Source organism: Hyperoodon ampullatus (genome assembly GCF_949752795.1).
Source record: "Hyperoodon ampullatus genome assembly, chromosome: 10".
NCBI classification, from domain to species: Eukaryota; Metazoa; Chordata; class Mammalia; order Artiodactyla; family Ziphiidae; genus Hyperoodon; species Hyperoodon ampullatus.
This window is the reverse complement of record NC_136923.1, coordinates 49,989,967-50,004,244: the sequence shown is the minus strand read 5'-3', so window position 1 is coordinate 50,004,244 and position 14,278 is coordinate 49,989,967. Positions and strand designations below refer to the sequence as shown.

The window sequence follows — 14,278 nt, the reverse complement described above, 5'->3', positions numbered from 1 at the left end:
ACAGGAGTTAATGTCAAGGAAGTATTTGATATGTTAGATTGATTACTCCAGGCCTTCCCCAGCCCCACTATCACCTGCCTGTTTGCCCCTTTTAGCCGTTTGCAGTGGCAGTTACGTTTGTGTACCTCAGTTTCTCTGCTTTTAGTCTAGAATATGCAAAAGTAATTCACATTTCATCTGAATCCTTTGAGACTTTGTGTGTGGTTTTATGCAATGGTTCATTCCTATGTCCTGCAGGATATCTATGACCTTAAGGACCAGATACAGGATGTAGAAGGGAGATACATGCAGGGGCTTAAGGAACTAAAGGTATCAGGGCCCATTTTGCAGCCCAAGCATGTTCTCTGTACGCAGAAGTGTTGGTAATGGTGGTTTCACAAATTCTATTAACCCCACTGCACATAGCTTTACTAACAGTGTTTGTCTTTCAAGCATGTGCTTAACCTGCAATGCATAGGAAAGGTGAACTTCCGATCTCTGCTTATGTTTAAATGTGTACTGTAGTTTTTGGAATATTCAGGAAAAGATATTATGCCTTACAGTTTTTAAACCTTATAAAATACTTACGTATCCCTTGTGTCTTAGCCTTACAAAACTGAGTTGGGCAAAAACCTATAAAGTGTTCTAAGAATATTTTTTATTGAGAATTAGACCTTAAAATTCTTCCAAGATAAATGAAAGAGCATTGCCTGTTTCTGTCACCAAATTCAGTCAGTATTAGGAGTAGAAGGAAGAAGCATCTAAGAGAAAGAGCATTATTATAAATATTCCTTCTGGAGGAAGGACCCTGAAGCATGAGGACTGTGTTTTCTTTTTGTTTTGATTGTTTTTCACATAGATCAAAAAGGGTTACACAGATTTGGTGCCTTAAAGAATTTGGAGGTAAATTTAAATGGGCCTTATTTTTTCCAATCAAGGATGGCTACCAGTTTTCAGTAGAAGTGTCCATGTGAGGCAGACATTTTAGTTGTAAATGGCACTTGATTATCATGCTCTTTCCTATGTTTTCTTATGAAGTTCAAACCTAATATTATGAATTACTGTAAGTTTCTCTGAATACATGTAGGCCCCTATTTGAAATAGAAATAAACACCAGGCCTCTAAAAATGCATCAGCAAGGCATTCAGAAAGGTGACTCAGGATATGCTCAAAGGACAGAGTGTAGACCTAATGGTCAAGGCTTTGCTCAGCCGCCCAGCATGATTGGACTAGCCCAGCTACCAGCCACAAACTTCATGCAGGTGATTATGGTCCAGAAAAGGTGGAAGGCCTATGGAGAGCACCCCCGGAAAGCCTGGACGCTGCTGACAGCAGTGTGTGGTTGTTGGTAAACATCAGGAGGATCCCAGAGTTAGTGAGCTGATGTGCTCAGTTAGTCTTACTGCTCTCATCTTCAGGATTTAATCCCCCTTTTAAGGTTTTAGAGATATGAGTTGGAAATATCTTAGATCAATGGAACAAATCCAGTACATTCAATAAATACATTCATTTTAAAGTCTCGTACGTAACATAATGTATCAGGAAAGCAAGTGATTCAAAGGCATTCTTACTCGTTTTTTATTTTATCTTAAGTATTTTCTCCTTACCTTTTAGATCTACCATTTATTTCATTTTTTGAAGGATACAAAAAACAGATTAACCTTATTTGAGACTCTGAACAGATAAGTCCCCTTTTCTTAATTCATGGTTAGTGTATAATTGAACTTGACTTCAAATTATGTTTATCCTTGAAATGACTCTTTTAAATGGAAAAAAAAATCTTAAAAAAAATTATCTGGGGCTTCCCTGGTGGCGCAGTGGTTGAGAGTCCGCCTGCCGATGCAGGGGACACGGGTTCGTGCCCCAGTCCGGGAGGATCCCACATGCCGCGGAGCAGCTGGGCCCGTGAGCCATGGCTGCTGAGTCTGCGCGTCTGGAGCCTGTGCTCCGCAACGGGAGAGGCCACAACAGTGAGAGGCCCGTGTACCACAAAACAAACAAAAAAAAATTATCTGGTTGGTGGTCAAGGCATGGTGGTGTGATGTATCTATATTCTATTAAAAAAGGATGCTCGGTCTTGCTTATGACATTATTCTTAAGTATGTCTGCCTTTGAGGTGCTTTTTCCCCCCTCTACCCTCCCTCCACAGTCACCTGGGTCTTGTTAACACAGATTGCTGGACTATACTCCCAGATTTTCTCATTCAGTAGGCCTAGGATGGGGTGGTTGAAAATTTGCGTTTTTAGCCAGGTCCCAGATAATGCTGTTGCTTCTAGTCCAGCACCTACACGGAACATCACTGCCTTAGACACATTTAAGTAAAATTCATTCCTTATGGATATCACTGTGTGAGCTAGATTAAAATCATTAAAACTACCTTGAGGGAATTCACTGGTGGTCCAGTGGTAGGACTGCGAGCTTTCACTGCTGAGGGTTCAGTCCCTGGTTGGGGAGCTAAGACCCTGCAAGCCGTGTGGCCAAAACAACAACAAACTACCTTGACACTTAAGTTTAAAATAGTCTTCTGTGGTCTTTTGTTTAAAGGAAAAAGTACACTCCATACATTTTATGTCACCTTTATTATGTTATATATTGTGTCCTTGCAGCTGCTGCTTGAACTGTCTTACATTCTGGTGTTCATGCAGTCATGCCCCATTTTGTATGGGACTGAGTTGTGAGGAGGACTTTTTTTTTGCTATTAGTCTCTGAGATGGATCAGAATCATTCTAAATTCTGCATTGTGTTAAGACACCTACTATATTTGAACCATTATACAGTTAACTGGGCTTATATTCTTTATTTTGGGTGTATTTGTTCTCAATCATAATATAAATCTTACCTGTTAATACAGTCCTGGGTTGTGAAGAATTATTAAGTGTATGCATATGTGTTTGTGTGCATCTTTATTGAGATATAAATCACATACCATAAAACTTACTCATTTAAAGTGTACAATTCAGTGGGGTTTTTTTGCATAGTCACAGAATTGTGCAACCATCACCAATTTTAGAACATTTTCACTACCCCCAAAAGAAACCCCATACTAATCAGCAGATGTTCCCCACTCCTCCACTCCCACTCCTGCACCTAGCCCTGGGTAACCACTAGTCTATGTTGTCTTTCGTGATTGGCTTTTTTTTTTTTTTTTGCGGTATGCAGGCCTCTCACTGTTGTGGCCTCTCCCGTTGCGGAGCACAGGCTCCGGATGCGCAGGCTCAGCGGCCATGGCTCACAGACCCAGCCGCTCCGCGGCATGTGGGATCTTCCCAGACCGGGGCACGAATCCGTGTCCCCTGCATCGGCAGGCGGACTCTCAACCACTGTGCCACCAGGGAAGCCCGTGATTGGCTTTTTACTTAACATAATGTTTTCAAGATTCATCCGTATTATAAAACACATCAGTGTGTGTGTATATATACATATACACATATATGTATACATATGTGTGTATACATACATGTATATATATACACACACACACACACGTGGCTGAGTAGTATTCCACTATATGGATTTACTACATTTTGTTTATCCATTTGTGAGTTTGATAGGCATTTGGATTGTTTCCAGTTTGGGGCTATTATGAATAATGCTGCTGTAAACATTTGTGTACAGCTTTTTGTATAGACATATCTTTTCATTTCTCTTGGGTAGATTACCTAGCAATAGAATTGTTGAGTCATATGGTAATTCGATGTTTAACATTTTGAAGTACTGCCAACCTGTTTTCCAAAGTAGCTGCAGTATTTTACCTTCTTCCCAGCAATGTATGAGGAGTCTAGTTTTTTCATATCCTCACCAACACTTACCTTGCTTCTCGTTTTTTGATTATAGATAATAGCCATCCTAGTAGATCTGAAGTAGTATCTCATTATGGTTTTGATGTGCATTTCCCTAATCACTAATTATATTAAGAAAGTTTTTGTATTCTTATTGTCCATTTATACACCATCTTTGGAGGAATATCTGGTCATATCCTTGCCGATTTTAAAACCGAATGATGTGTCTTTTAATTACTGATTTCTAAGTGTTCTTTATATATTCTGGATACAAGTTCCTTATCAGATATAAGATTTACAAATATTTTCTCCCATTTTATGGGTCATCTTTTTACTTTCTTGGTGGTATTGTTTGTAGCATAAAAGTTTTTGATTTTGTTAAAGTCTACTTTTTCTTTCATTGATTGTTTGGTATCGTATCTGAGAAACCATTGCCCACTCCAAAGTCATGAAGATTTACTCCTGTGTTTTCTGGGAAGGGTTTTATAGTTTTAGCTTTTAATTTAGGTCTCTGATCCATTTTGAGTTAATTTTTGTGTTTGGTGTGAAGTAGGAGTCCAACTTTATTAGCTTGCATGTGGATCTCAATTGTCCCAACACCATTTATTGAAAAAACTACTCTTTTCCCACTGAGTTGTCTGGGCACCCTTGTCAAATATCAATTGATCATAAATGTAAGGATTCTGGACTCTCAGTTCTATATCACTGATCTTTTGTTTGTTAAACATTTGCATTAATATTTTAAAATTTTATTTCCAGGGATTTCCCTGGCGGTCCAGTGGTTAAGACTCTGCACTTCCACTGCAGGGGTGTGGGTTCAATTCCTGGTTGGGGAACTGAAATCCCACATGCTGCATGGCCAAAATTTTTTTTTAAATAAAATAAAAATTTACTTCCAGAAGTGATGACTTTTTCTATGTGAAATGTTTTTCTTTTTAGTTTTAAAAATACTGCTAGGTATTAGTAATCTACCAAAATAGATGTAGTTATTAAGAAACAGGCTGTAAGCTATTTTAGGCAGAAAACTTTGAAGTATATAAAAATTTAGGCATTGAGTGGTAGCTCTTTTATCTTAAATAATAGTTTTTATATTGCTTACTTACTTAAAAATGGCTAATATTTGAATTTGCTAGACAAAATGTTTATACATTTAAATTAATGTTATGCAGACCGAGAAAGTACTGAAAACGCAGGTCCAGGAAGTGGTGCAATTCAAATAAGTATGAAATTTACTTGAGTAAAGGGAGGCTGTCTTCTGTTGTATCTGTATTCTGTTGCGAATAGCTGTTGTTAAAAACTACAGAAGTAACATTTCTGAAACCATTAATGATTCTGTATTTTATGATTTTTACACTATGACTCTTATATGTTGTCTGCACACCTTTTCATCTTTCAGAGGCAACACTGCTGCTTGAATTTGTTTTCTTGGATAGCAGAGAGCCCATAAAGTGCTTATAATGATGCGTTCTTGGCTTATTGTCATCCTTCTGTTTTATGTGCATGTTACTAAACAAAGAGTTCCCCAAACTGCTTTTATTTTGCAAAAATGCATCTTTATGTGTTTGTGCCAGTGCTATAGTTTCCTGTTATATGACATATAGGCAATGAACATATTTTAGATATTAGGCTGATGACTTTGACTTTCATTTAGGAGTCTTTGTCTGAAGTGGAAGAAAAATACAAGAAAGCCATGGTTTCCAATGCACAGTTAGACAATGAGAAGAACAATTTGATATACCAAGTAGATACCCTCAAGGATGTTATTGAAGAGCAGGAGGAACAGATGGCAGAATTTTATAGAGAAAATGAAGAAAAATCAAAGGTAATTGCTCATCTTACATCATGCCTTTCTCTGGGGTCAGAAAATTAAAACCTGCCATTTAAGAAGTACTGGGTTTGATGGAAGAGCACAGCATCCCCGGGAATGATATTTCCATCACAACTGATTGGTGCAAGGAAATTGACAGAACGTAAGATTGCAGGTCCTGAAATATTTTCCTTTCTTAATTTTTATTAGATTTAACTTGTTTTCATAAGGGGAAGTTTATGACCTCCTTTAGTTTCTGAAAATAGAATACAGCTCAAATTTTATCTTTATTTTCTATCTCTTAATTGGGACAATTACAGTGAATTACTTCTTCCTGCTATAACTGGCTGGAACTCCATAAAACTCCAAAGGCTTTCAGTGAGGTGGTTCATTTTATTCTCTTTTCTTTTCTTTTCTTTTCTTCTCTTTTCTTCTCTTCTCTTTTCTTTTCTTCTCTCATTTTTCAAGAGAACCTGTTTTCTAAATGGTTGGAGAGACGTCTTTAACCAGTTATTTAAAAACTGCAGTGTGGAGACGTGGGTCAAAAATCAACAGATGTTTTCTTTAGAGGTTTGTAAGCTATATTGTTAAAATGTGCAGATGGAAAATAAAAGCCACTGCCCAAGGCCTGGATTTGCCTTTTGACAACTGCAGAAAACAAGTTGGGTTCTCTTAAAAGCTTACTGGATTTTTAAAAGCATTTTAGTCAGTCCAAGCAGAGGACAAGTGGATATTACTGTCAAGAAATGAGTTGCCAGTACATTGCAAAAGTTTTAAAAATAATAATAATAATTTAGGAAATGAGCTTTGGTGAATTGTTAGAAACAAGAACAATCTGTATTTGTACATAATAAAGGGAGAAAAGCTGTTAATATAACCTCTAAGGGACCAGCATTATTACTGTAGACTCTGTAGGGATTTCTTTCCTTGAGGACCAAAAATGCTCATTCCAGCCTGTTTTGGTCACTTTTAAAAAGTGTTAGGAAGTATTTGTAGTGGGTTTGGGGAAAGGAGGGATGAAGAGGCAGAGTGCAGATTTTTAGGGCAGCAGGATACTATTCTGTATCATAGTATAATGGTAGATACATTATACATTTATCAAAACTCATAGAATGTACAGCACTGAGAGTGAACCCTAATGTAAACTATGGGCTTTAGGTGACAATGATATGTCAATGTAGGTTCATTGATTGTAACAAATGTACCACTCTGGTTTGGGATGTTAATAGTGGGGGAAGGCTGTTCCTGAGGGGTGGGGAGAGGAGTGGGAGTATATGGAAACACTGTACTTTCTGCTCCATTTTGCCATAAATCTAAAACTCCTCGAAAAAAAATAGTGTCTATTAACAAAAATGTTAAAGTAAGAAAACTTGTGTCTAGATAAAGTGACAAAGAGGCCCCTGGGTATTTTCATATTGATGACAGTGGCTCATTGAAGATTTGGTGACAATAGATGTTTCCTCTTTGATTCTTCCTATATCTCATAGGCCAATTGTGGAGTGTCTGAGCTGTCATACTTTTCTTAGTCCTTGGACTTCTTTTTTGCCTTCGCACACATTCTTCATAGCTATTTCTGGCTCTTTGCTTCCAACAGATTAGAAGAAAATCTCATGCTAAGTATTTAATGACCAGTCCTAAAACAAGTTCTTATCTTTCCATCTTCTCAAACGTCCTTGAGCATTTTTAAAATAAAAAAAAGTCCCTATGATAAGCTATTTTAACCAACTTCATTTTTCCCTCCTATAATTTTCTAAGATGCAGAGATGTCTTAGTATACAGAGAGTTGTGGCTTTTCAGTTTGTTTTTGTTTTTAAATCTTGTGCTTTTTGAATTTGAAAAATCTGTATGCTTTTTTTAATACCCTGGGGATCTGCGTCAGGTACTGCGATGCAGAAGACTTTGTGGTCATGTCTCTCTCTGCTGTACCTTTACCCTGAGTTCTCTTCTCCTAAACAGATATTGCCTCGTGCAGTAGATGTTCCTGTTCAGAGACATACAAAGAGGTCAGGCACTCTGGTATGTTTCATTATAGCAGCAGATGGTGAGGGTAGAGAATGATATTCATACCATTTTTCAAAATGTCTTTAGTGTTTTCTGCCAGAATTATGGTAACTGCATCTTAAATATTGTCTCTATACCTACTTCAGGGACAGAATGCCTGATTAGGAATGTCTCAGGTGTATTATTCTTTTCTTAATAGCTATTCATTATAGGAGGGAATGTTTTTCCTCTTTTTTTTTTTTTTTAAGCTTATCTGAGATTTAATAAAATCTTTTTTGGCAGATTTTAAGCATACAAAAAAAAAAAAAAAGAAGAGTATAATAAACTCTCCTGAACCCATTACCTACCCCTAACAAACCATCAATGTATGGCCAATTTTGCCCTGTCTACTTCCCCCACTCACATTATTTGAAGCAAGTCCTAAGTACCCCATATTTTAATAATGAGTTTAATATGAATTTAAATGATATGGACTCTCTTTTTTAAAAATATAACCACAAGACCATTTCACATCTGAAAAATTAATAATAATTCTTTCTTGCTACATATCCTGTCATGTTAAAATTTCAGTTGTCTCAATGTCATAAATGATTTTTCTTTTTCGCACTTAAAAAAACAATCAGGATCTAGATAAGTTCCACACATTGGAATTAGTTGTCATGTCTTGTAAGTCTGTTTTTATTTATAGGTTTCCTATCATCTCTTTTTTTCCCTTGCAATTTATGTGTTGAAGAAACTAGATTGCTTTTCTTTTAACAGTTTCTGACAGTCTTGGGGATTTTGCTGTTTCATTACTGTCGTTCTTTACCATGCTCCTTTTTCCTCTGTATTTCCTGTAAATAGTTAGTTAGGTTTAGAGGTTTAATCAAATACAGGTTTAGTCTACTTCATAGAGAAGTAGACTAAACCCTTCAGGAGGCCCAGATGTATGGCACCTCTCTCCGTGATGATGTAGCTGGATACTTATATCCATTAGTTGATTAGGGGTTGCAAAATGAGATATTCTAATTTTATCATTACTGTTTTCTTTCATTTTCTTTTATTGTTTTAAAACAGCTTTATTGAGATATAATTCACATACCATACACTTCATCCATCTTAAGTGTACAATTCAGTGGTTTTTTGGTATCTTCACAGACAAATTCAACCATCCCCATAATTTTAGAGTATTTCATCACGTCAGAAAGCAACCCTGTACCCTTTAGCTGTCTCTCACTCCCCTCAGCCCTGAGTAACCACTATTCTACTTTCTGTCTCTATAGGTTTCCCTTTTCTAGACTTTCATATTAATGGAATTATATAATTTGTAGTCTTTTATAATTGGCTTCTTTCACTTTGGTTAATATTTTCAAGTTCACCTGTGTGGTGCATGCATCAGTACTTCATTGCTATTTATGACCTAATAATAGTCCATTGTATAGGTATACCACATTTTGTTTATCCATTCATGTGTTGATGGACATCTGGTGTTTTTTCACTTTTTGTCTATGATGAATAATGCTGCTATAAACATTTGTGTACAAGTTCTTGTGTGGACATAAGTCTTTCTTTCTTTTAAATATACACCTAGGAGTGGAATTGCTGGGTCATATGGCAACCCCATGTTTAACCAGTTGAGGAATAACCAGACCCTTTTCCAAAGCAGCTGCACCATTCCCTCCAGCAAGTGTATGCAAGTGTAAGCAGGTTCTGATTTCTCCACATCCTCACCAACACTTGTTTTTATCTGAGTTTTTTCCTAGCCATTCTAGCAGGTGCAGTTTTGCTTTGCATCTCCCTGATGACTAATGATTTCAAGTATATTTTGATATGCTTACTGACTCTTTGTACATCTTCTTTGGAGAAATGTCTGTTCAGATCCTTTGCACATTTTTAAATTGGATTATCTTTGTGTTACTGCATTGTTAGAGTTTGTATATTCTAGATACAAGTTCCTTATCAGATACATGGTTGGCAAATATTTTCTGCCATTCCATGGGTTGTCTTTTCACTTTCCTCTGCTTTATTTATTAGTGTAAGTCCATCTTTAAAGAGAAATTTCCCCTCATCTCTTATTACTCAATGAAACAGTTTACATAGGAAAGGCAAGATAAAAACTTGATTCTTTTCCTTTGTTTACAAGTTTTCAAAATAAGGAATTGGTTGTTTGGCATCTTCTCATAGTGCCCAATTATTTTTTAAAAAATCATTATGAAGGCAAGAATTCAAGCATTTGATGATTTCAATCCATTGTAGCTTATATTCTTATTGATTTTCAGGTTGTCCCACCTTTAACTAATGTGAACATCTTCAGGTTGATTCCCAAGTAATTTTGATCTGAGTCTAATTGGTTGTGATAGCTTCTTTGCTGTCTAGCACAAGAAAGTGTTCTGGACTCATCTGGTACATTTCCTGCTCCAGACCTGAAATCAGCTGTTAGTACAAGGAGCCCTGGTTCTCTTTTAGTGGAGCAGTGTGGGTGCTAGGGGGGCACTTGCCACCAAGATGGTAACTGTTTATAGACCTTTTTAGTGGTTATATCAGGGAAATATGTATATGGGGTATTTTTTTTGTTTTTAAAGTCAAAATATGTTATGCTTATAGTTCTAGTTTATATTCAGGACGTAGGGCTTTTACTTGACCTCCTTTGTCTTATACATGTGTATCTCCTTCTTCCCACACTACCACTCCCAGGTCTCAGAGTCACTAGGGATGCTAGTAATTATGTTATAGTCTATTTTCATTCCTTTATCCCACAATACCTAGAATAGCAATACCAACATTACCAACAGTATAATTACTGAAAATAGTTAAAAGTTTTTTTGTTTTTTTTTCTGTTTGGTTGTTATTTTGCTTCTAGGTTATGTATAGTACAACCATTGTTTTTAAAATTTACTTGAAATAGTTCCTCTGTGCTTTTACTACTAACTGGACGTATATAGCTAGGTTCACTACATTTTATTTTCAGTACTTAGGAACTGCTTTTTAAATTTTTATTATGAAATTACTTTTAATTCTGGTAAAAGCATATAACAAAATCTACCACCTTAACCATTTTAAAGTGCACATTTCAGTAATGTTTATTCACATCGTTGTCTAACAGATCTCCAGAGCTTTTCATCTTGCAAAACTGAAACTCTGTCCCCATTACACACCTCCCCATTCCTCCTCCTCCAGCTCCTCACAACCACCATTCTACTCTCTGGCTCTGTGAGTTTGACTCCTCTAGGTACCTAATATAAGCAGAATCATATAATATTTGTCTTCTTGTTACTGGTTTATATAACTTACCATAATGTCCTCAGCGTTCATTCATGTCATAGCATGGGTCAGAATTTCCTTCCTGAATACTATTCCACTGTATTTATGTACCACATTTTGCTTATCCATTCATCTGTTGATGGAAACTTGGGTTCCTTCCACAATGAATTGCTTTTAAATTTACTTTTGTTTTACAATTTTGTGAATTATTTACACAGATCTCAATCAAATCAATAAAGAAAATGTATTCAAAGAAGTCAGTCTTTTGTCTCTTTCTCTTCATCCTGATTTCTTCCTTAAGGAAAATTTTTTAACATATTAATTGGAGTATAATTGCTTTACAATGGTGTGTTAGTTTCTGCTTTATAACAAAGTGAATCGGCTATATGCATACATATATCCCCATATCTCCTCCCTCTTGCGTCTCCCTCCCACCCTCCCTAACCTACCCCTCTAGGTGGTCTCAAAGCACCGAGCTGATCTCCCTGTGCTATGCGGCTGCTTCCCACTAGCTAGCTATTTTACATTTGGTAGTGTATATGTGTCCGTGCCACTCTCTCACTTCGTCCCAGCTTACCCTTCCCCCTCCCCGTGTCCTCAAGTCCATGCTCTATGTCTGCATCTTTATTCCTGTCCTGCTTCTAGGTTCTTCAGAACCGATTTTTTTTTTTTAGCTTCCATATATATGTGTTAGCATACAGTACTTGTTTTTCTCTTTCTGACTTACTTCACTCTGTATGAAAGTCTCTAGGTCTATGCACCTCACTACAAATAACTCAGTTTCGTTTCCTTTTGTGGCTGAGTAATATTCCATTGTATATATGTGCCACATCTTTATCCATTCGTCTGTCGATGGACACTTAGGTTGCTTCCATGTCCTGGCTATTGTAAATAGAGCTGCAGTGAACACTGTGGTACATGACTCTTTTTGAATTATGTTTTTCTCAGGGTATATGCCCAGTAGTGGGATTGCTGGGTCATATAGTAGTTCTAGTTTTAGTTTTTTAACTGTTCTCCATAGTGGCTGTATCAACTTACATTCCCACCAACAGTACAAGAGGGTTCCCTTTTCTCCACACCCTCTCCAGCATTTATTGTTTGTAGATTTTTTAATGATGGCCATTCTGACCGGTGTGAGGTGATACCTCATTGTAGTTGGTTTTTTTTTTAATTTTTGAATTCTATTATATTTATTTTTTTATACAGCAGGTTCTTACTAGTCATCAGTTTTATACACATCAGTGTATACATGTCAATCCAATCTCCCAACTCATCACACCACAACCACCACCACCCCGCTTTCCCCCCTTGGTATCCATACGTTTGTTCTCTTCATCTGTGTCTCAATTTCTGCCCTGCAAAACGGTTCATCTGTACCATTTTTCTAGGTTCCACATATATGTGTTAATATATGATATTTGTTTTTCTCTTTCTGACTTACTTCACTCTGCATGACAGTCTCTAGATCCATCCATGTCTCTACAAATGACCCAATTTCGTTCCTTTTTATGGCTGAGTAATATTCCATTGTATATATGTACCACGTCTTCTTTATCCATTTGTCTGTCGATGGGCATTTATGTTGCTTCCATGACCTGGCTATTGTAAATAATGCTGCAATGAACATTGGGGTGCATGTATCTTTTTAAATTATGGTTTTCTCTGGGTATATGCCCAGTAGTGGGATTGTTGGGTCATATGGTAATTCTAGTTTTAGTTTTTTAAGGAACCTCCATACTGTTGTCCATAGTGGCTGTATCAGTTTACATTCCCACCAACAGTGCAAGAGGGTTCCCTTTTCTCCACACCCTCTCCAGGATTTGTTGTTTGTAGATTTTCTGATGATGCCCATTCTAACTGGTGTGAGGTGATACCTCACTGTAGTTTTGATTTGCATTTCTCTAATAATTAATGATGTTGAGCAGCTTTTCATGTGCTTCTTAGCCATCTGTATGTCTTCTTTGGAGAAATGTCTATTTAGGTTGTCTGCCCAATTTGGGATTGCGTTGTTTCTTTTTTTAATATTGAGTTGCATGAGCTGTTTATATATTTTGGAGATTAATCCTTCGTCCGTTGATTCATTTGCAAATATTTTCTACCATACTGAGGGTTGTCTTTTTGTCTTGTTTATGGTTTCCTTTGCTGTGCAAATGCTTTGAAGTTTCATTAGGTCCCATTTGTTTATTTTTGTTTTTATTTCCATTACTCTAGGAGGTGGATCAAAAAAGATTTTGCTGTGATTTATGTCAAAGAGTGTTCTTCCAATGTTTTCCTCTAAGAGTTTTATAGTGTCTGGTCTTACATTTAGGTCTCTAATCCATTTTCAGTTTATTTTTGTGTATGGTATTAGGGAGTGTTCTAATTTCATTCTTTTACATGTAGCTGTCCAGCTTTCCCAGCACCACTTATTGAAGAGGCTGTCTTTTCTCCACTCTATATCCTTGCCTCCTTTGTCTTAGATTAGTTGACCATGGGTGTGTGGGTTTATCTCTGGGCTTTCTATCTTGTTCCATTGATCTATGTTTCTGTTTTTGTGCCAGTACCATATTGTCTTGATTACTGTAGCTTTATAGTATAGTCTGAAGTCAGGGACTCTGATTGCTCCAGCTCCTTTTTTTCCCCTCCAGACTGCTTTGGCTATTCGGGGTCTTTTGTGTCTCCATACAAATTTTAAGATTTTTTGTTCTAGTTCCGTAAAAAATGCCATTGGTAATTTGATAGGGATTGCATTGCATCTCTAGATTGCTTTGGGTAGTAGAGTCATTTTCACAGTATTGATTCTTCCAATCCAAGAACATGGTATATCTCTCCATCTGTTGGTATCGTCTTTAATTTCTTTCATCAGTGTCTTATAGTTTTCTGCATACAGGTCTTTTGTCTCCCTAGGTAGGTTTATTCCTAGGTATTTTATTCTTTTTGTTGCAGTGGTAAATGGGAGTGTTTCCTTAATTTCTCTTTCAGATTTTTCATCATTAGTGTATAAGAATGCAAGAGATTTCTGTGCATTAATTTTGTATCCTGCAACTTTACCAAATTCATTGATTAGCTCTAGTAGTTTTCTGGTGGCATCTTTAGGATTCTCTATGTATAGTATCATGTCATCTGCAAACAGTGACAGTTTTACTTCTTCTTTTCCAATTTGTATTCCTTTTATTTCTTTATCTTCTCTGATTGCCATGGCTAGAACTTCCAAAACTATGTTGAATAATGGTGGCGAGGGTGGACATTCTTGTCTTCTTCCTGATCTTAGAGGAAATGCTTTCAGTTTTTCACCATTGAAAATGATGTTTGCTGAGGGTTTGTCATATATTGCCTTTATCATGTTGAGGTAGCTTCCCTCTATGCCCACTTTCTGGAGAGTTTTTATCATAAATGGGTGTTGAATTTTGTCAGAAGCTTTTTCTGCATCTACTGAGATGATCATATGCTTTTTCTTCTTCAGTTTGTTAATATGGTATGTCACATTGATTGA

General features: G+C 36.7%; 1 protein-coding gene across 8 annotated transcripts in view; it reads left to right on the top strand.

Annotated features, from left to right (window-relative positions):
- The window catches only part of LRRFIP2 (LRR binding FLII interacting protein 2), a 97,403-nt gene that overhangs the window by 53,374 nt on the left and 29,751 nt on the right, over positions 1 to 14,278 (top strand). For 6 of the 8 annotated variants that reach the window (XM_079712932.1, XM_079712931.1, XM_079712929.1 and 3 more), the window contains 2 exons: positions 238 to 309; positions 5,410 to 5,580. In XM_079712932.1, coding sequence (XP_079569058.1) covers positions 238 to 309; positions 5,410 to 5,580 — 243 coding nt within the window. The remainder of the gene's footprint in view (positions 1 to 237; positions 310 to 5,409; positions 5,581 to 14,278) is intronic. The other 2 variants (XM_079712933.1, XM_079712930.1) reach the window with 1 other exon arrangement.